Source organism: Xiphophorus hellerii, chromosome 22 (assembly GCF_003331165.1).
Source record: "Xiphophorus hellerii strain 12219 chromosome 22, Xiphophorus_hellerii-4.1, whole genome shotgun sequence".
In the NCBI taxonomy this organism is placed as follows: domain Eukaryota; kingdom Metazoa; phylum Chordata; class Actinopteri; order Cyprinodontiformes; family Poeciliidae; genus Xiphophorus; species Xiphophorus hellerii.
In genome coordinates, this window is record NC_045693.1 from 8,786,698 (window position 1) to 8,809,200 (window position 22,503).

A 22,503-nucleotide genomic window follows, 5' to 3' on the forward strand; every position below is an offset into this window, starting at 1 on the left:
GACTGCAGAGTGACACACTGTACGGATCCACTAATCAGAGTTTTGCAGCTTTTGTCCAAACTTTGCTTTTCTTTTATAATTTGGATTTCAACCTGTTAGCTTGTAGGCTTGCAAATGAGGAAGATATATTAGAGTTCTGAGTTTCTTTTTAATTACAATCCATGAGTTTCTTTGTAAATCTCACCGCTATTTATCGTTTTTTTGTCCCAATATTCTATCTCAGCTGAGATCTTCTTTCTTGTTTCCAAATGTCAACAGCAAATAATCTCAATTAATGAATTTAACTGAAGTTTCTTCAGTTAAGTTGTGCCTCTGTTCCTTTCTTTTATTCCTGGAGAGGTTTAATTATCATTAGATGAATCCCTGGCAGTGATCCTGTTTATTTAGATCAATAAAATCTGTTTCTCCAGTTACCAAAATTAAAATGTTTTTCTTGCAAACATGTATTGCTTTGCATGTGGATCCGTTTGTGTAATGACTACCTTCGGTATGTAAATTACCCAGCAAAACTGGTCGTTCGTGTGCAAACGAGCTCTTCTCCACAGGCCTTCTCTGCACATATGTGTAGGCTGATGAATAGTCCGTCTGTTTGCAGGGATGCAGCGACAGAGAACTCTTAAGTGTTACCTCCTGGGGCTTCCCACTCTTCAAATAAAACCCTTTCCTTCCCTGCAACTCAAATCAAAGCCGAGAACCTGCCTGCAGAGGCTGGATCAAAGCCGACTGTGCCGCAAAGAGCTGTGCTTGCTGCTATTCATTGAGCTTGATTAAAGTCTGTCATTTCCTGCTATTAACACCTTCCTGCCTCCAACCTGAAACAGGCAGAGCAAAGCAGTCATCAGGAAGTGGCTAGAATGACACTGTTTTTATGTTTTTCTAATTAAGCTGCCTCAAACTCAATTATGGAAGAGAGGAAATATATAATCAAGTCATTAAGCAATGCACAGAAATGCTATTAATATAGTCTTGAAGGAGGACTGACGGGGAAGTTGTGCAAAACATTCAAGCAGGATTTTTTTTAACTTGTTTGTAGTTAGCTGCGACTTGTTCAAACAAGCCTAACAAGTTTCCTGCGTGCCTACTTGTCACAGATTTGGATCGTAAATCAACACAGTCACAACTGTCAAACTGTTGACTGACATTTTGTGCTAAAAGCTATCTGCTGTGGTTTTTTAATAAGAGGATGTGCTTGGAGATGTGCCAACCAGACATTTATGGACTTCAGTTTCTGAAAGTCTTTGACACAAATTTTAGCTCTATAATTAGCAAAATTCATCATATTTTTATTTCCCTCTATATGTATGTTAGGGGCAGAGGTGACTTCTCTGAGAAGAGTTGCTTTAACCAGTATTTACAAATATTTTTTGCACATATAAGCAAAATCAAAATGATTAAGGAGTGGATTTTTAAAGCTCTTATAATGTTATTTTATTAGCATTTTTAGCCCTGTTAGCATCACAAACTATTAAGTGCAGTCTCTGTAAATTCCTGAAATTTCCTAAAGGACAGCTATATTTCCAAATCCAGCATTTTTCACAACACGGGAGAAGTTTAGAAGCTCAAAAACGTAAAACCAAGCAGCTTTTCTGCAATGCATTAAGCCTTTAAGTCTGCTCTTGGTCAGTTCTCCTCTTTGTTACTTTGAATAAACGAAATTGCTTGCACCTGTCAAAGTCCACCTTTCTGCCGTAGCAACCTGAATGAACAGACATACATTTGCAGAAAATAGTTTATATTTAATTAGTGTCTTACAGCTTTTGTTCTTCAATTTCAACCATCTGACAACAGGTTTCACACCAAAACGTATTGCTATTTGAATAACCTGTTAGCATGTAGATATGGTGCGTTTATTGATCAGAAACAAATTAGATTCTTGAGCTTCTGACAGGGTGTTGGCTGGTAAGGTCCAGCCAAGCAGAAACCAAGTTGGTCACCAGCAGATTTCTTTGTGCATTTCTAAGATATGAGGCAATATCTTATTCAGCGGTTCTGTTATCAGCCTGGTATGTTTAATCAGACCCAGAGTCTGCATTTTCAAACAAAGCCCTGCTCTGTCGTTTGATTATTTGACTTGGGCTATCAGTGCCGTGGCTTGAGCTCAGCTCTCACTTGATGGATTGCTGGTAGTAATTATGTTAATCATGGCACCAAAAAGGTCGTCCTTTCAGAGCTGTGGTGCTAATTTTATTCCATAGATGGCTGTCATCCTAAAGCGCTGGAATTTAGAAACACAGGAGCTGATTCATGTGTTTTATGTTTGCACTTTCTACTTTAATAAATGCATCAGAGGAATAAATTGTGTTGTCAATGTTTAGGGAGGAGCACTTAAAGAACTAAATGGATTTTTTTTTAAGTGTTGTGATTCACTTCTTAATGTGCATGAATGTAATTTTTACATTTTACAACTACTATAAAATGCCTTATTTATGTTTCTAGAAAAACATAATTCAGAATTGGCATTAAGATTAGCATTACAAAGACACATGCTCTGCTGCAAACAGTGCATCATCAGGTCTTATACAGATACATGCAGTCTGTTAATGTTCACTGCATCTTTTGGCCATTTATTTTCCCCACTTTTCCACTTTTTTTCAAATCCAATTGAATAATTACAAATCTGAAGTCAGTCTTTTTGTTCTTGTCAGAATCTGCTGTCAAGAGCAGGAGTTATTTGTAGAGGTGCTTCAATAAATCAGCCCTGATTTTCTTCATTTCCTTAATTTTGGGAGATCTGACATTGGCCGCTATTTACATGAGAAGCAGATCTTATCCACCGATCTTATCTACTTCTGGAAAGGTCTGAAAATAAGCCACTGTCATCTTTTGCTCTGCTGGGAGAGAGAGACTGACAGACCCTCCCACCAGGTCAAATCTGCATGAGCGCGGTTAACAATAGCCACCCCATTGTTGCCAACTAAACGACTCTCGCTAAATTAATCGACTTTTCAGACAAAAAATTGGTATTGTCCAAATTAAAGACAGTTCAATGTATTATAAAACATAAGTATTATGTTTTTGATAATATACAGCCATATAGTATTTCAGATTTGTTTTTAATCACCATTTATCATTGTAAGAAGCTACAGTACTTCAATAACAGAAAGTAGGAAGGAACGAATTGGTGGGTTGAAATGGGAAGAGGTGAACTGACCAGATGCCCATCAGTCAATTGAATTGTGTTATTATTTAGACTATAATCAAGCCTGAGAGTCATTGTATTTTATTTGAGTTATTTTATCTATGAAGCTTCATAGTTTGCGCCTTAATATTTCTTTCTTGTTACATCACTAGATAAATATCCTAAACCTTCCTGCTGTTTATGCTGAAGGTAAAAGATCACATATGGAGTATGAATGCAGGGATTATCAGTTTTAAAGAAAGGTTATTGCTCTCTGCAGCTTTCTCTGTCTTCATCTCGGTGTGTTTAAGTTGGAAAGTGGATTTCTAGCTCTGTTTGCCACACATGCATGCAGTCTCTCAGTAGATTCCGCTTCCTTCTGCAGCTTCAAATGTCAGTCATTGCATGTAACATGGAAGGTCACAAGCTTGACCTAGGGGATCTTTTCCTGGAAACAATGCCTATTGCTTCCCTCCATTTTTTTCTTGTCCTTCCTGTCACAGCCTTCGTTGAATGTCACGGTCTTCCCTCCTTCCCCCCAAACACCAACACTCAGCATTCCCTCCTTCCCCTCCTGCACAACCACCCACTTTCCCTTACAAATGCAAATGATGCAGGCTTATTCAGCTGTTGGTGGTAGGTTTGTCATAGGGGGGAGGGAGCTGTGCATTAAGAGGCAGCTGTATGCATTTCACAAAACTTCCTCCCTGATCATCACACCTATATTTTGCACTCTCCTTAGTTTTCTTCATGTGCTTGCAAACAAGCAGTTCCTTAAATCATCTGGAGAAACAGATTTCTGCCGTGCAGCGCTTTGAATCCTGTTTCCTTTGTGTTTTCAGGAGGCTCGTGCTCAACAAGTGGCTGATGGATTTAATGCACTTGAACAGCATCTCTGCAGTAGCTTCATTACCACGGTGTCTCACAGGACACTTTGCCCTTTGCTTTGAGATTTTATGGCTTTGATAGAACTGAGACTCTCTAGATGAGGTAAGCATGTTTGCTCTTGATTTGAAATGCAATTTGTTTGCATCTTTATGTTGCTTTTTTACATGCTTGCTCTAAATAAGGTTTATAAAAAGAGGAGTTTTGTTTTAGTCATTCTTTAGTAATATCTTCACTGGAAAATGTATCAGTTGAGGAATTCATGAGCATATCTTTGCTGGACGCAGCTCTTGTGAGGTGAATAAACCAGTGATTCATCTGCGTCTGGTCTGCTCTTCCCTGTAGTTATCATCTCTTTGCATCCGCTGGTTGAGTAAAGCTTCTTCTGTGTCAGCAGCAGGGCTTGCAGCTGCTGCCCAGAAGTCTGAATTATCTCACAAATGCCAGATTTCTGTCAGCAACATCACACTGAGTGTGGAAAACAAACTTTAAGAGGGAAAGAAGAAGTGAGAGATGGTCCGGTGACACTAGTGCATGCTGAGGTCAGAAAGTATTAATGCTGCTCCCCAGATGATATTTGTGTGAATGTGTTTGCGTCAGTGTTCTCAACTTTTAGCAGCGTCACATAGCTTCCCGACTTCCCTCTTTTGGTGCACTGTTTCTTGCTGATAATGTAGCGGTGTGGACTCTGACTGACCTCAGCTGACGTGCAGAAACACAGAGCTTCCCAGAGCGTTCGATCTGAACACCTCACAAGTCTCTTAGCAGCTTCCCCTTTGCGGGATGAGAGCGCTCTTCTCACCACATTTCTCTCCCGTTTCCCTGAGAAAGCGTGATCCGCCAGCAGGCAGCCGGCGGTTTGGAAGTAGCCCGAAAAGCAGCAGGAAGCTGTGGGAAGTGACAGAGGGAGGGATGTGTGCTGATGGAAAGAGGTGCTGTTTTATTCTTGGGACCTGCTGGGCCACATCAACCCGGCACGTCCTGATCTGCCCCACCGTCGCAGGGAGGTCCGCTGTGGCTGGGCCCATTTCAGGGAGAGACAGATGGTCCCTTTTGGAGAAGGGCCACTGCACAGCGCTCTCTGTTTGTGGGACTCTGCTGGAGCAGGCAGGACCAAACGTGGCCTCCTTCTGTTGGGAACATTCAGGAGACCTTTAAAACTTCTAGGGTTTGATTTGATATATAACCTTAAAGCCACTTTTATTTTTCTCAATGAATCTGTTAATCTAAATGATTCATTTCTCTCCCTCCTAGAATAGAATAGAATAGAATAGAAGTACTTTATTCATCCAAGCAGGGAAATTACTTTGCAGTTACAGCATAGAGACAAGACACAATAACAACTACCACTGAGTAGTAGTTGTAGATAAAATAAAAATAAAATATAAAATGCTATAAATTGTAAAAATATAAAATGCTGTTAATATAAAAATCCTAATTGTATTTCAAATAATTTTTATAAGAAATATTTTGACTTTTTTTTTTTTTTTTACAAAAGTTACATACTGCACCTTTAAAGTGTAGAATAAAGTATTATCACAAGTATAGTAAAAAATAATTAAAATGACACACTTATTATTTACGAATAATAAAGCTTGAGTATTCATAATGTTACATATAGTGAGACAGAAATTAAAGGAAAAACAATTTTCTTACGCTTTAGCTTAAATTTTCATATTTTAGCATGATTTTAACATTTCTATTCAACTTAAAAATTTGTTGTTTTATTTTATTGTCTGCTGCATTGTTTCTACAGTTTAAAATATGTTTATTGAGAGTCCAAGGACAGCAAAATGTTAGTGATTATTGTTTCTGTAGCTATTCAGAGCATAGAATAACACGGTTTCACTTACACTTAATCACTTATAAGAAGGACAAATGGTTGAAATGTTTGCTGGTTGTGAGAAGGAACAAAGGCTTAATGTGATGTTTAAAGGAGCTCCACCCATCATGCTAACACTGCTTTACTGTGCTTTGAAACCACAGTAAAGGAATATATTACTCAGCACAATGGGAATGTTCACTTAAAAGCCACAACTAAATTTAGCGGTTATGTACATTTAATATTTTTAAAAAACAGCAGCATATCTAATAAACAATAAATTACATTTGCTTTATTGTGGTTTGTAGCTGGTTTGTTTCAAATAATTGAACCTAATGGTGGATCTTGTCTAATGGTAGCATTGATTACTCATCTAAATTTGATTTAAACTGGAGGAAGTTAGGCTCTGTCTTTACTGTCAGTTCATCTGCAGCCTCTGGATATACAAAGCGTATAAAGACTCCCATTTATCATCACCTAACTTTAATTACTTCCAAACTTTTGAAAACTTTAGCAGTTGAGAGGGTTTGCTGTTTGTTTTCTAACCTTTGTTAGAAAAGGGAAATAAAATTAAGAAGAAATCATAATATAATACAATATGCTGACTAAAATATTGATGTCAACAGATTATTATGGTCACGGTAGCCCTTCACTGCAAAAACACAACATTTTACCAAGTATTTTTGTCTAGTTTCTAGAGCAAATATGTTATTATGCTTGAAATAAGGCAAAACTAACTTAAAAGTAAGTTTTTAGCAAGATATAAGGGCATTTTCTAATGCGTTTTGAGCATCAGGCGAGTCAGGTTTACATTCAAAGCCTATATGGACGGACATCGAGATCGCGGCGCGTTTTGCTCACCTAGCGCTGCGTGATTGAAGCGTTTTGAGCGTTTTGAGAGTTTGATGTGCGTCCACATACACTTTGAAAGTAAACCCGATGCGCCTGACGCTCAAAACGGTTTTGGTGTGAATGCAGCATAAGTGTCAAGCGTCTGACTTCAAAGTGCACATGTGTCCAAGTTGAATCGGCAGGCAAGTTTTTGACGCGTGACACGTGTTCAGTGTGAACGCAGCGTAAGTTTAAAATTCCTTAATATTGATTAAAAAGTACTAGTTCCACTGGTTACACTAAATTGAAATAATTTGCCAGTGGAACTAATATTTTCTCATCAATATTAAGGAATCATTGACTTAAAACAACCTCCTTTAACTATAAGCTGAAAAGTTACTTCTTAGTTAGTTTTGTCTTGTTTTAAGTGTAGTAAGATATTTCCACAACAAACTAGACCGAAAATACTTGTAAAATTTTGTATTATTTTTGCAGTGTACTTAACTTTACCAGAAACTCAATGCTTTGTCAGTCCTGTTACCATGGTAACCATGTAGCCCTCCCAGTCACTTTTCAATAATATTTTATCAGAATAGACACTCTTTGTGACTATTCAAGTCCACGGCAGTATTTCAACACCACTTTAATCTGCCAATTAGCTGCTTTGTGCACCTAATATTCATCACAATTCTTGTTCTTTGTCAGTATGTAAAAAATGAAAAGGGGATCAGTTGTCCCGTCTATTTTAATTCTCAGATCACCCAGAAACATCTAAAGGACAATGGCAGTGTGCTGCCTGGCAGGCGCTGGGCTCACAGCCAGTTGGCAGTGCAACCAGGAAGAGACTCCCAGTTTCAGTTCAACCCAGAAGAGCTCTGTTCATGTGCACAACCAGGATTAACATGGCTGTACCGCATGAAATGAGGTTCAGTGTAGCTCAACAAGAGCAGCTCTTTGTTTTTTGGACCAACATTTTTAAGGCCTCGCCCAGATTCACAGGTTATTCATGTCATTATTTGACTGGAGTTCAGTTCCCAGTTGTTAGTAATTTTGTTAATCTCTGCACATAAAGGTCTTCCTAAACCAATATCTGGCACTTGAACCTAAGAACACGGGAACCAATTTATTTGGCACATTTTAATTTTGCGCTAAAAATCACTTAATGCCTTTCAAAGACTTAAAACTGGGTTATATTTCATAACCTTTATATTTTCCTAACCATATGCTTTGGGCCGACTCTATTAGAAGAAATCTGACTTTGCAATTTGACGACTTGAAATTGGACTTTTTTTTGTCTTTAAGAAGCTTCTGCTCTTAATGACGCTTTTCTTCAGCATGTCATCACAACGCTCCTCCATGATGCCGTTTACAACCGTTCCTAGGAGTTTTAGACTGAGAAGTAGTTTGTAAGATAAGTTCAGCAGATGGGAGGGAATAGAAAATAACATCATAACACAATATAAAGCTAAAAAACAGTTGATTTTACAGAAAATTCTCTCTTTAAAGAAACACCGGACCCTTTTATTGTGCATCTAGTTCTCGTTGTTTCATAGTTTCAAAATGGCTGAGAGAAGTGTCCAGTGCTAACAAAGCTGTTTATAGATTTCTTTTTTTAATTAGAAGACCTCCAGATAACAATTGCAGCTTGAGGGTTCTCACACCAGATTGCTAAACTAATGCTTATGCAAGTATCCGATGCATAAATCAATGGGTGGTTTAGGGACACCGACCTCGTTTGGATTTTCTCCTACGACGGTTCCATAAATTACAAAAAATCAACTGGAGAAACATAGCAGCCACCGACCATCCCACTACTACCATCATGTTTGACTATTAGAATGAGGTCTTCCTTTGAAAATCTGTCTTAAGATTAAAACCAGCCTCATCAGTCCCAAAATTCCTCAACATTGTAAATGTAAGATGTGTTCTTTGTGTTCTTTTTGGTCTGCAGTGATGTTTGCCTTGGGAATCTCAGTTTTCACACAGCCTCTTTCTTATTGTTGTATCATAAAAACAGACGTCAGCTGAGGCCTACACTGGTTTAAATGTTGTTTTTAGCTAATTTTGTGATCTCGTAAATGAGACATCAATGAGGTTTTGCAGTAATTTTGGAAAGCCAGCCACCATTGTTCCATGTTTTCCGTCCGGTGATAGATATCCGTTTCTTTAAATTGACACATGATGTTGATTTTTGAAGTATTCCACTTTGACTTTGTGTGGTCGGAAAGTTTCTGCGACAATAAATTAAATCATCAACTGAAAACTTTTGTGCTTTATTTGTCTCATTACAAAAACACCAAGCTCCGTTATGTGAAAGGCTATTCCTTCTGCTCTCTTTTTCATTTAAATCCCATAATTTAAAAATCCTTTTTGTGCTGGAATCTGCTCCTTTTCTGTCTGCAGCAGCATCTGGTAGATATTAAGACGTTTGAATGTGGGCAGGAAATAAAAACAATTTACGATTTTGCACTTTGTGTCGGGTGAACACTTACTGTTTTCTCAACTACATAAAGTGCAGTCCATACATGGGATGACCCCTGAGCGTTAGCCTCAGCTGTGCAGCCGCCACATTCCAGATGGAGCCACAGACAACGCAACGCAGAGCAGACTGGAGGGGGGACTGATGTAGAAAAACAGGATAAAAGACCACAGCTACAAATAACCACTAGTCCAAACCCCAAAGTCCACAGCAAAGCAAACAGAACTCGTGTTTAATTTTACGTGCGAGTGAATTGATGTTGACAGATTAGGTGGGGTGAGTCGACCGTTGGAGGGCACTTGGGCAGAAAACTTCTCACACTTTGTCTGCAGTTTGTGGGAAGCAGAAGTTTTGTACTAACATCTTTTTAAAAGATTTCTTGTCTTATCCTTGGAGGTGAAACAGATTAAGAAGCAGCCGTCAGTGGTAAGAATCTTGAATACACAGTCTCCTTTTTTAAAATGTTTTTTTTTCTCGTCTGTTTTCTGCACCTGGGGCGCAGAGAGGACATTAGTGTAGGCATTTCCCACAGTCCAGTATACGGCACGGTACCCAGGGAATGAAGGGACAGTGATGGTTTATGTTTACTCATTGCTGGCTGACCTCCTTTTTTATCTCCTCTGCTGATTGTTCTGCTGTCGTTGGGTCATGTCCAGTCCAGTCTGTGTAGGCTGAGATGTAAACAAAAAGCCTTTAATTGTTGCTCACCGTTTTAGCATGTGTACTGCATACAGCTTTCTGCATTTCTCAAGATTTTTCTGGAGTTCAGAGCAGATATTTTAAATGACTGCAGGGTTTCCCCAGGAAAACTTGCTAAGCTTGGCGGTTGGGCGGTACGGCAGTCATTCATCCAACGGTCCATTGTCTTTTTGAGATTAAAATAATCTTTAAAGTTGACAGGAAATTTGAAAATATCACTTGATAATTATGTGTTATTAAAAGATTGGAAGATTAATACCTGAAAACCAACCATAAAGTCTTAAAAATGCAAACATTTTAAAAAGATTTAGCCTGGTGGGGCCACACGTAGAGCCTGGTGACCCGCCAGGCTTATAATACACTGGGAGAAACCCTGGGTTGCATTGATTTTGGTTGTGCTCGATAAGGTGGATTGTGGTTTAGTCTGATGCAATAAGCAATTAATCAGTTGATTTCATAAAAACTTCCATTCTGAAGTTTAATATTTTCTGACTGTCAATTTTGTTTACAGACTTTATAATCTATTTTATTTGTGGTTTCTGTTGTGTGTAGGTCTTTATTTATTGTTTTTGGTTGTTGTGTTTCAATTCTAGTGTAGACAAACTCGCATTTTTATCCCATTACTTGAAAATCAAAACAATGTTATAGTTTTTCGCAATTATTACTGGGACAATTTATCGCCCTGCAAAATTAGTTATAGTACCAGAGGTAGCTTGGGAATCCTGGTGCAATGCATAAGACAAGATGGCAGATGAATAATTAAAAATGAAGACAGTTGGGCGCATTATGCATTCAAGAGTAAAACATTTTGTGTCTTCACAGGCAATCCAACAGGTCTGTAACAGACAAGTTAATCCCTGCTTTGGGCTTTTTATTTTCACGGTATGCAGATAAAAACATGTAAAAGTGTCTGCAAAGTCTTGTTCTCACCAAATCCTGCTGATCAGTAGACTCAGTCATGTGTTTAGGATGTCGACCCAAATGTAAGCCGGTTTGTGTTCTATGTTAAATTTTTCAAAAGTATTTTATGTTTTTGGTTTTTAAATGAATAGCAGTTTAAATATCACAGTGAAATGAGCGTCACAGTTTCTACAACAATAAGAATGTGATGCATTTATTTTTGACACATCTTAAAAGCAAACATTTGCTTTTCCTCCTGTCACACATTGTCTATCTGCCTGGTGTTTCTATGGCGATTGATGATATGCTGCTCTAAGAAAGTGACGTCTCTGCATCTCGGGTTAGATCAGGATTTTCATAAGCATCACAACTCAAATATACTGCAAATATCCTCTCAGTCTACAAAACAGACACATGTACTGTGCAGATTTACCAGCAAGGGTTTTCTATCTTTCCATTATTGCTGGCCTTCGTGAGAGACATATCTCTACATCCTAACTAATGGATGATGTTGCTGAATTGCTTAAATTCTGTAACTCATGCAATCCTGATTAACCTAAATAAACACTTGCAATCCTTTAGGATATTTTTGGATGAGCTTGGGTGTATTTCTCTTGTTTCCACATATCAGAGGGAGCTGAGTGCAACTAATTTCATTGGTTTCCATACCTCCTACTGAGGGTGTGACCCTGCTTTCACACTGGTCATTAAAATCTCAGCATTACTCCCTGCAGGCAATGCTTCCACACGTGGGTGTTCCTTTTGGAGCTCTAAGAAAGGGTGGAGTTAGAGAACTGGGCTCTTACCGGCTCAGATGCACTGAGGCATTGCTGTGTGCAGGAAGACGGGATAGGGGGTTGTCAATGGAGAGGCTTTGGCATCAGCGCTAATTGGGAGACTCTTCCCCGTTGTGACGCTGAATTGTTGGAGCCTGCAGATAAAAGAGTGAGAAGCTGAATGGTGCGTTTTGATTTAAACTTTCATAGCATCAGCGAGTGCGAGCAGTGGTGCAGATACACACTTAGAAAGTCTTAATACCCCTTCAGAAGGGTCCTCTGGTTATGGAAGCACTTGGGGAAGAAGGCATGCCTGGTTTCCCAGGCCCCTGTAATGAACTCTTAAGGCTAACATTGCCCAATTAATTGCATCTGCGGTTAAACTGAAGAAAACGCTTTGAGCAAGATTTGGCAAAACTCCCGCCCAACTCTTTTCTTCCTGCCCCACCGCTTTCTACTCTCTTCTTAACTTCGCATTCTTCTTTGCGGTAACCCAGTTAGACTGAAGAATTGCTCCACCGAAGCAGAAACACAAGTGTTTTTTCATCAAACTAGAAAATGGCTGTCTAGTTACAGACGTGACCCCCCGTCTTTCTCTTACTGCAAGTGTGATGAATTTGATGCATCACACACACACACACCTCCAGTTTCCACTGCAACTTTGAAAACAGATGCTATTCTGTGAAGGATGGAAAGCAGAGCTCTTATTCGGTTTTAAATCATGTCCTTGGAGGGTGGACTTGATCATTTTTGAGTATGGAGTGACATTGCAAGTGATTCATTGTTTTTATTGTGAGTTTATTGAGGAATCAAATAGTGGGCAGCAAGGCATAAAGAGTTTGCCTTCAGGTTTGTTTTCTTTCCACTCGGGTTCTTTTCCTTCCTGGCTGTTAACGATGAACACAATGTGACACATCCAAACGTCTGATGGGATGCAACGTCTCCACAGAAGATGACGGCAGGCAGGTAACTGGAACAGAGACAAATGGGCTAATGCGTGTGCTGGGAAGAAGCTGTAAATTTGCTCCACGTGGCAACGCTGCCTGAATCAGTTTATGATGACTAGCATGAGCCGGAAATCTTCAGTAATCATCCTGGCTTGTATCTGACTCGGCTGCAGAGGGGGGAAGATGGTGACGGTTTTAGCTCGTCATCTTGGGGACGAGGCCGGCAATGACTTCCTGTCTGCAGCAAACAGAGGAGCATTTTTATGACTCAATTACACAAGGCTTCATTAAATGTAATTGACCTTAATCACAGGCTTGTTTTCACCTCCGGGCTCAGAATGGCACGGCAGCCCTGTCAGCCCAAAAAAAAAAACATATTTGGCTTTGATGTTATGTGCATTTGATAGGATGTAGTGAAACGTTTTACAGTTTAGAGGAATATGGTTTCAAAATAATGTAAATACTGTTTTTACATGTTTGAAGCGATGCAGTCAGCAGTGTCGGGATCATGCAATAAAATCCTCCTGTGACATCTATGCAAATTTTGATATTTTGTGCAGACATGTTGTTTTGGTCACCTTTGTACATGAACCATCCAATTTACTAAAAACTGTGCAATATCAGCTTCACTCGGTGGTTCATTAACATTTGGAAAAATATTCGGCTTCAGATACATCAGTAAGGTCTCTCTGGACATTTCTGTCCATTTGGACTCCGGGTGCCTTCATGTTAACTAGAGTCCAGCTGCGGCAGATAAAGAAATTGACGACAAATATACCTTTCAGTTGAACAAGGGATAAAGCTGAGGTATGAAATGACTCTTACATGAACTAGTCAAACATCCAGATTGACCAGCAGGTCAAAAACTGAGAAATCTGTTTCGTTTTTGAATCAAAAACTAGATTGTAGTTTGATGAATTTTCTTTAGTTAGGTACAAATACCCCCTGATATGTTAGATATAATCTCTGATGTATAAATAAGGACGATCTTGTACTTCTTTTGTTTAGCGGTTTTCTTTTTTTTTTTTTTACTTTTACATTTTTCAGATTTTGCTAGTATATTTTGAAATGGCAGTCTGAAGTTTCAACAAATCCTAGATCTGTAGTAATATCCAGAAAACTTACTTTTGGCAAGTTTTGCTTCTTTGTTCTAGTTAACTTGAGAAATCCTGGTCCAGTTCCAAAAAAATATATTTTTTCCGTTCCATAGATTGTAACATTTTTAATTTCAATCTGTAATAAAGTTTGATGAAACTTTATTACAGTTTCATCAAACTGTAATAACTCCTGAGACAGGTACACTGCACCAAATTTATGTTGGTCACGTCCCTGGTTAGCTGTGCAGAGTTGAATAGAAAACAGCTGAAACAGTTTATTCAATTTGATGATGTTCAACGCAAATCACTAAGTTTATGAAGCAGGAGATCAACGTTTCCTCTAAGTTTTGTTCAAACTATATACAGAATCATCAGTAACTCATATCAAAACAGAAAGTAAACATGCTAGCTGTAGTGTAGACCATTTTCTTTTCAGAAAATTGCTATTTTGAGACAAAATAGTTTTAAGAAAAACGCATATTACTGCATCTGGAATGTCATTGATAGGTGAGTAAAACTGATTTATCCACATTTGTTTTGAAAGTTATTGAATTTTCAAGCTATATACTGTATATTTCTTTTATTGTAGATAAGTATCTGACTGGATCAATATTGGAATCTGAGAAAAACTCCTGATCAGAACATCTGTAGCGACAATCGGTTTACATCCTGTTCAGTTGAAGTCTGCTTCTAGCAACAGAAGTGCATTAATCTCAGGGTGGTGGACTGAATGTACCCACTTTTCTGACAGTGTATTAATATCTATGGAGCCTTTAATCAGGCTACAATGTCAGGGGATTATTTTAAGACCTGGCTGAACTGCAGGGCAGCTCATCTGGATGAACCAAGATGAAAGACAGACTATCCAACATCAGAGACAGAAAATGAGTTCATTACTGTAATTAGGCCTCCATGTCTCTCCCTATCTCCATCCAGTCCCCTTGTACACCAGGCCCTGTGCCTAAAACAGGCCTAATAGCAGTACATTACTCCAGTTAGCAGAGGGCTGCTGGAAAAGCAGACCTCCCACCCTCCATCTGTTGCCTCTCCTGTGCAGACGGCAACAAAAGAAAGGACAGAAAACAGCCTTCAGGTCACACTCCAGCAGGAAATCTGCTGACCAAGTAGCGCTCTCCATTGGTCGTGGGAACTGTGGGCTAGATGCAGAGTGAGACGTGTTATAACTGCTGGCATCAATCATTTTGGTGGGGGAAAGTAGCTAATAGAGGAAAGGCAAAGGAAACACAGACCACCATGTTCCCTGACTTATCCTGTCCTGTCTCTGACATGAAATAAGGGCCTATTTGCCCTATTTGACCCCATTTAGCTACAGAAATGCAGACATGCTGGACTGTGTGTACATAAATAGTCTGGTCTGCTGTTTGTTAGTCTTATGTAAACAAGAGTTTAAGAAAATTCACTCAGAATGCTCTGTTTTTGAACTGAGCAATTAATAGAAGCATAATGCTTTTTATCCCAGATAACTTAAGGTATTTGTTAAGGTATCTTTTTCACAGCAGCGAAAGGTCAGACATGCTGTTTTGTTGCCTTGCTATCAGATTGCATTATGTCAGTGTCTTTGTTCTTCCTGTTCGCAGCCAGAAGTAAAGAAACGTCTCTGTTAGAGTGTCAACTCTGATCCCGCTTCATGCACCGGTGCCACATTTTGCTGTTACCTGCCCTAATTGTGAGTGTGAAGAGGCAGCGTTTGGTCAACATGTGACATTTAGAGTTTGGCTGGAGTCGCTTCTGCTCCTTGTCACAACTTCAAGGAAAAATATTACTTTGATAAACGTCTTTGAAAATAAAAATCTTGTGTTTTTTGCCTTAACTCTTTAATACTTTAATGTATCAATGCGACAAAGCAAAGCATAATTGTGAACTTCAAATGAAATATGTAATTTTCTTATATTTTTTTTACATATTAAAATCATGCCTCTTTATTGTCATACTTATAAATAAAGCCCAGTGCAACCAATTTCCATGAGAATTCACTTAATTAGTAAATTGAGTCACCTGTATGTAAAATAGCTATTTAAACACCAAGTTCTTGGAAATTTGTGGAGAACATTATTGGATTAACGGCATCATGAAGATCAAGGATTACACAGCATACAAGGAGAAAATTGTTAATTATAAAACAATATCCCAAACTTTAAATATCTTACAGAGCACTTTTAACCAGTTTTTCAAAATTGGTACAGAGGATGGCACAACTAACTAAATAAATAAACTAAATTCTTGGAGGTGCTGCAGCAATGGACCTTACCAAGCTCCGCCCACAACTGACCCACGTGACCGCAAAGTCTCACAAGCAAAGCCTCGTGGCACGTTGTTTCTACATAAACATGACTCGATTAATGCATCATTTCTACCAGATTTTCACAATATATCAGCTACTACAATGGACAGAGGAACTAACAAGTTCATGTCATCATCTGGGAGGAGGTCACTGGTTTCTCAGTCACAAGCTGGTTGCAAACCTGAGGCCAGCAGGTGTCAGTCAGTTATGGTAGATCTGAAATTTGGTTTGATGACGTCAATATGAGAAGCTACAGACTGATAGGAGGAACCAAAGAGCTCTGTAAAGGTAAAGGCAAATCTTCTGAAGATGGGACATAATTAATTTAATTTCACATAATTACCACGGTAGAAGCCATTTGTTTGTTAAAATTTTATGAAATATATTTGTTCTATTTGATGTTTGTTGTGAATGACGTAAACTCACAAACGAACGAGGTAATTAGTCCAACGTTTAGAAACTACAGCGGCTGTAATGCGCCACAGCAAAGGTAAACAAAGGTAAAATAACCTGAACAGGTGATCAACTCAAAACCACTGCTACCTTTTTACTCTCTCTCTCTCTTTGTAGTTTAAGCACACCTGTTACCGTGGCAACCGCCTGCTCTCCGCAAGACGAGCAAAGATTACGTTAAAAACATAACATTCAGTCCGTTACGGTATCAAGTTTCCAGGCTTGATATTTATTTCTCGATTATTAATCAGCACTTCCCTGAACACAGTGATGGTTGATTGACTAGCTGTACTTGGTGCTAGTGGCTAACACGAGTAACAGTTTAGTCCAAAGCCTTTTCTGCTAAAATAAAATCTTTAGTGTATGTCAGATACAGACATATTGCATATTGATCTGTTTAGCTAACGTAAGACTGTGTAGCAGACAGGCTTCAAGGTGTAGAAGTTGTATCAGTTCTGCCATTATGCTGTACTTAGCTAACGGGAAGCTAAGTGTGTTTGTGAGACGGCCACGCACGTGACCACGTAGAATGGGCATCAGCCAATAAAAAGCGGCCCCTCTGGTAAGGTGCATTGTCAGCTTAGCAGACTTTAACTATCCACATGAAAACTATCAGCTATGTACGGTACTCTGAATTATTCACTTATGAAATAGTGGGAGGAAAAAATATATTTTTTGGAAGAAGGCCATAAGAAATCCTGTTTCCAGTTTCCATATTCCCATTTAGGGTAAACTAAAACATGCAGAATGAGATTTTCTAGTAATAATGATAGACCAAAGGTGAACATTTTGGGGTGATGCAAAGTGTGCAGGAATAAAATTTAAACTTAGTTAGGTTTTAATTGTGACAAAATGGGGGAAAAATATAAAGGGTAGGAATACTTTTGCAAAGCATTCTGGATAACCTACATTTTTGGATCATAACTCACTGTTTTCTTGTTATTTCTTCCATTATATATTAATTCTAACCAAGAGTTTAAGCTATAATTTTAAATATAACATCAAACTGATGGGAGTAGATTCAGATACTTAAATATTTCCCGTTTCACTATTTAAAGGAAACAAAAACAAACACTTTAAAGTCATGTTTGCCTATTTGACCCTTTCAAATCCAGATCTGATCTGTGTTGATATTCCACTTTTCTAATGTTCATTATGTTGCAGTCGGTCACATGTTGCATTATTCATTATTTGGCACATCGCTGCATTATGCATTCACATTGCACAAGCTTGTAAGGCGCTGTCCTCTCGAACCCATAAATGAGACGCAGCATTAAGTCGCCTTTTATTGCTGGTTATTGAAACCGAGTTCATAAACAGCCTCCTGATGAAGGAGAAGAAAGGCTTTTAATGATTTAGCACTGAGTCTACATGAGGAATTACTATATTTCCCTTTCATATTTGGGTCATGCATGCATGCATTAACCTGTATTTCATCCATGCAGGCAGCTGTGAGTGCTTTACTTTATAATTAAAATGTTTCCTCCAGTGTGTATGCTTTCTGGTTTTGGCTTGCAACTAATCTCATTGTGAACCATTTTCCCTTTCTCAAAATAGGCTATGCTCCTTTTTGATGGCAAACATTGTAGGCAAATGTAAACAATTACGTGAGATCTGCAGCTTTCACACTAAAAGACCTTTTGGATAAAAGATGAGGTGAAGACTAGGGCATGAAGTGACACTCATCTGCTTTGTTTACAGCTGAACTTTAGGAAGAGAGAAGCTTCAGCTTAGCTTATTATCTTTACTGATCACTTGGAACCATGTTTTCTGTGATGCGGAAGGATGACTGGATAACTCAGAGCAGTTTTCACATTAATGCGGTGCACACCATGAGCTCCAAAGAACAAGGAATAAAGCATTTAGGTCAGAGCTGAAGACTCATTAGCCAGATCTGCTGCAGCATGATCTTTAATGCAAACACAAGCGTTTGAAGAGAGGAACCCAAAGACGAATCTCACTGATATAATCCTAATAGACCCAAAGTAAAACATGTGCAGTAGTGGAACATGTGGAAAGTTGATTAATCTATCCAGTAGCCAGTTATTCTTTTCCTCCAGTATATCTATAATATTATTCTGCTCCCACATGGGGTTAGCAAGGTCATAAAAGCTTCTGTAACATTGCTTTAACTACTGTTTTTATATCCAACTCATCACATACAGCTACAGATTTTGATAAACTCACATCTTGCCCCTGGAAACTGTTTTTATTTGCTGGAATGCTAAGCTAATGTTAGCATCTTTATCCTCTTATGTTGAATAATTTAATAATTCAACATGTTTTGGTACGGTTCCTTTTAACAATATGTGGACAAAATGTTAAGAAAAGTTCTCTTGCTTTATATAAAAGTCCTTTTGAAGTTCTTGGTAAATGTTTCTATGTGTACTCTCTTTTATGTGCTTGACTAATCTTAGCATAATTTTTGTGTTTTGACAGGACATTGGCTCAAAGCATATTTCAATATGCTTCTCATTACTAACTTGTGGATAAAACTCACAGATAAAAGTTCTGCTTCATAAATTTTGCTCTTTGATGCTTTAGACTGACTTACATTCTGTCCATCTAAAATAAACTACAAAGTTTTTCATGTTCTACATTATCTTAGCGCTTTACTTTGACTAGTATTTCAGCTGCTCTCAGCATAGTTGTCTCCCACATGGACAGGTGTTTGGGAAGACATATGTGAACAGTGAATCAAACAGATCACAGCATACAGACAGGCAGGAATCATTGGTGTTTTAACCTTCTTGTAAATTTGAGACGCTGTAAATTCTTCTTCTTTCTACTTTAAGCTATTTATCGTTGTGTATCTTTAACTATTCAGTTTTGCAAGTTATCTACACAAAAATAAATGGGTCCATATGAATCTGGCTGAGTTTGTGCGTGCGTCACACGTAGATTTACAAACAATAGACTAGCAACAAAAATTTTTTAGTTAAATTTAACTCCCAATAACTTGTTACTGAACGTTTAAAAGTATGCTAACTGGGCAATTGGTTGTAATACATGTGATATAATATGGTGTTTTTGCCACAATTCTACCTACAATATCTATTTCTCACAGACTGAATGAGATATTTGCATTTTGTTCATACAGCTTTGTAAAAAATGAAGAGACCACTGCATTGAACCCCATTGAAAATCTCCTGATTATTCCACCTAATATTGATTTCTGAGTTAAAATATTAGTATTGTTGTTTCTAAATGAATATGAATTTGTTTTCTTTACATTATTTGAGGTCTGAATTTGCTTCATCTTTTTTGTTATTTTGACCATTTCTCATTTTCTGCAAATAAACACAAAATGTTTGCGTGGAATTTCAGAGACATGTTGTCAGTATTTCATAGAATTAAAGAACAATGTTCATTTTACTCAAACATATATCTATAAAAAGTTAAATCAGAGAAACTGATCATTTTAAGTGGTCTCTTATTTTTTCCAGAGCTGTATTGCATTGGATATGGTCATTATATATTTATATAAGTTATAGAAGGAGAACCAAATATTTGACGTGTATCTGGAAATCCCCAAGAAGAAATAAAGGCTGTTTTTCAAGGACAAGAAAACCAATGTTTACTTCCCTTTTTTTCGCCCTCAGATGTTCTGATTAATAAGTAAAACTGCTGATATTAGGCTTTTGTCTGCCTGTGTCCTCAGTTTCCCAGCATATCTGACCACACAGTGTTGAGCAAATATTGTCTTCTGATGTAACGGCTGCTGAGTGGAGTGTGACAAAACGTGATCAGTTACTGCTTTCCTTTACAATCTGCCCCAGATAGTTTGCATTTTAATACCCACAGCAATCATCTTGTGAAACAAAAAATTATAACCAAACCATTTCTTTATAATCTTTTGGGTTTGTGATGGTGCGAGTGGTAGGATCAGATATTGGCATGCAAACATTTGAGTGAACATCTGCCTCTTGTTACTGTGATTTGCTTATCTACCATCTGCTCAGTACTGGCTGCAGACAGCAACAACAATGTATATCTATCTAGTTGTAAACCTATAATGGCACCCTCTCCTCCCATCACACTAATTAGCAGTATTTTGTCATGCAGACTACATAGCTCATAAACTAATACAGCCTCAATTTTACCCCATTATAAAGGTTTGCTACGATTTAGATCAGCTGCAAAGTCATTTATGCAGCTCAGCTGAATGTACCTTAATTATGACGGGGAAGAAATGCTTTTGTGTTTAAAATGAACAATTTTCACTTGCTGTGTGCTCAGTTTTCTCTTTTGTTTATGTCTTTTCTGCAGATCCGACTCCTCCAACTGCCTTTCTGTATTGGTGGTATCCTGTAAGAAGAGACTCTGCTGTTCTTGAGTGTCCTTGTCGTCCTGAAGTGTCGATAGTGATGCCACCCGTCCTGTGTGAGTTATGATGACGGCTCTCTCTTTGACTGAGGAAAGGAGATCCCCCTCCAGCCACATGACATGATGAAGACACTTCCTGAAAGTTTGCTCTTCAAAGAATCTGCGAGCAGGATATGAGTATTTTGAGCCCTGGAACAGATAACAAACCAACCCTTGTGGGATTTGTGGGAGACCCTGAAGAATACTCCAAAGCCATGCAGTCAGAGGAGTTATTCAGCAGGAAACTCAAGGCCTTGAATGGCAGCATGGGACCACCAGCCTCCAGTATGCAGGTGAAACCCGACGGTGCAGGGAAAACAAACGGTACTCCTGCCATGCCCAAAATGGGCGTCAGGGCTAGGGTGACAGAATGGCCGCCACGGAAAGATGGCTGGGATGTACGGCCTTCACCCAATTACCAGAGTGTCATTCCGGTTTTCCAGAACGGACAGCAGGATCTTGCTGTGGATTTACTGGAGCAAGGCGAGGCAGTGTGTGTGGAAGTGGACTACACTGACAAATACACACTCAGCGACCTTCTCTGCCACTCTCCCTTAAAGGGTCTCCACCCGATCCGTCAGCGGAGCAACAGTGATGTGACCATTAGTGACATTGACTCTGAGGATATAATGGACCAGAACGCTGTCAATCCCAACACCGGAGCCTCCCTGCACCGTGAATACGGAAGCACGTCCTCCATTGACCGCCAGGGCCTCGGTGGGGACGGCTTCTTCACCATGCTCAGAGGCTACAGAGTTGACAACCTGGATCATCGGAGCATACCGCCTCTGGGATTCCCAGAGTTGTTACGCTGTGATGCCTCTTTGTCCCCAAGCTTACAGACAGCCGCACAGATTGCCCGGGGAGAGATAGTCCACATTCCAGGCTATGATTACATAGACAGTTCTCTCCTCTACAGCCGGGAACGGGAAAAGTCCTTTATGAGGCGTCTTAAATCAGAATCAACAGAAACTTCTCTGTTCAGGAGACTGAGGACCATTAAAAGTGAAAGTGATGCCTTGAGACTCTCTTTAGAGGACGACCGGCGACCCCTGAGCTTTCAGAAATGCTTCGCCCACTACGACGTCCAAAGTGTGCTTTTCAACATCAGTGAAGCCGTGGCAAGCCGGGCAAATCTGAGCCAGAGAAAAAACACCACCACTGGAGCTTCGGCCGCCTCAGCTGGTGTTGGGGCTGCGGCAGGTGGAGTGCTGGGAGGCGGCACTGTCGCTGTGCCTGGAGACGTTGGAGCAGCAGGTTGCAGCAGTGGAAATCAACTCATGTTCGAATCTCCGCTTGGGAGCAGAGAGGATCTGAATCCCAAGGAGAACTTGGACGTGGATGAGGGAGACGGAAAGAGCAACAACTTGGTGCTGAGCTGTCCACACTTTCGTAACGAGATCGGCGGTGAGGGGGAGAGGAAGATCTCCCTCTCCAGAGCCAACAGTGCCAATTACAGTGGCATGTCGGAGAGTTGCTCGTTTGAGTCCTCTCTGAGTTCCCACTGTACCAATGCTGGCGTCTCTGTACTGGAGGTGCCAAGAGAAAACCAGCCAATCCACAGGGAGAAGGTGAAACGCTACATTATTGAGCACATTGATCTTGGAGCATACTACTACCACAAGTTCTTCTATGGAAGAGGTAAGAGTTACTACTGAAAATGTTGACAAGGGTGATTTACACTGATTTTGTGATAACTATTCAATGACTAAAGGGTCCAGGATGGTCGGGACAAGGTCGAACTGACAGCGTGCGGTCATATGTTTTTCTGATTTTTGTTTTCTCACAAACCTTTCATGGTCCACAAGACACACCGAGTCAAGCTCCCC

At 39.3% G+C, this 22,503-nt stretch overlaps 1 protein-coding gene across 6 annotated transcripts in view; it reads left to right on the forward strand.

The window, feature by feature from the left end:
• The window catches only part of LOC116713200 (signal-induced proliferation-associated 1-like protein 2), a 116,401-nt gene that overhangs the window by 20,256 nt on the left and 73,642 nt on the right, over positions 1–22,503 (forward strand). For 5 of the 6 annotated variants that reach the window (XM_032553273.1, XM_032553271.1, XM_032553274.1 and 2 more), the window contains exons 2-3: positions 3,961–4,108; positions 20,579–22,315. In XM_032553273.1, the coding sequence (XP_032409164.1) occupies positions 20,809–22,315 (1,507 nt within the window). In that variant the 5' untranslated portion in view covers positions 3,961–4,108; positions 20,579–20,808. The remainder of the gene's footprint in view (positions 1–3,960; positions 4,109–20,578; positions 22,316–22,503) is intronic. The other variant, XM_032553272.1, reaches the window with a different exon arrangement.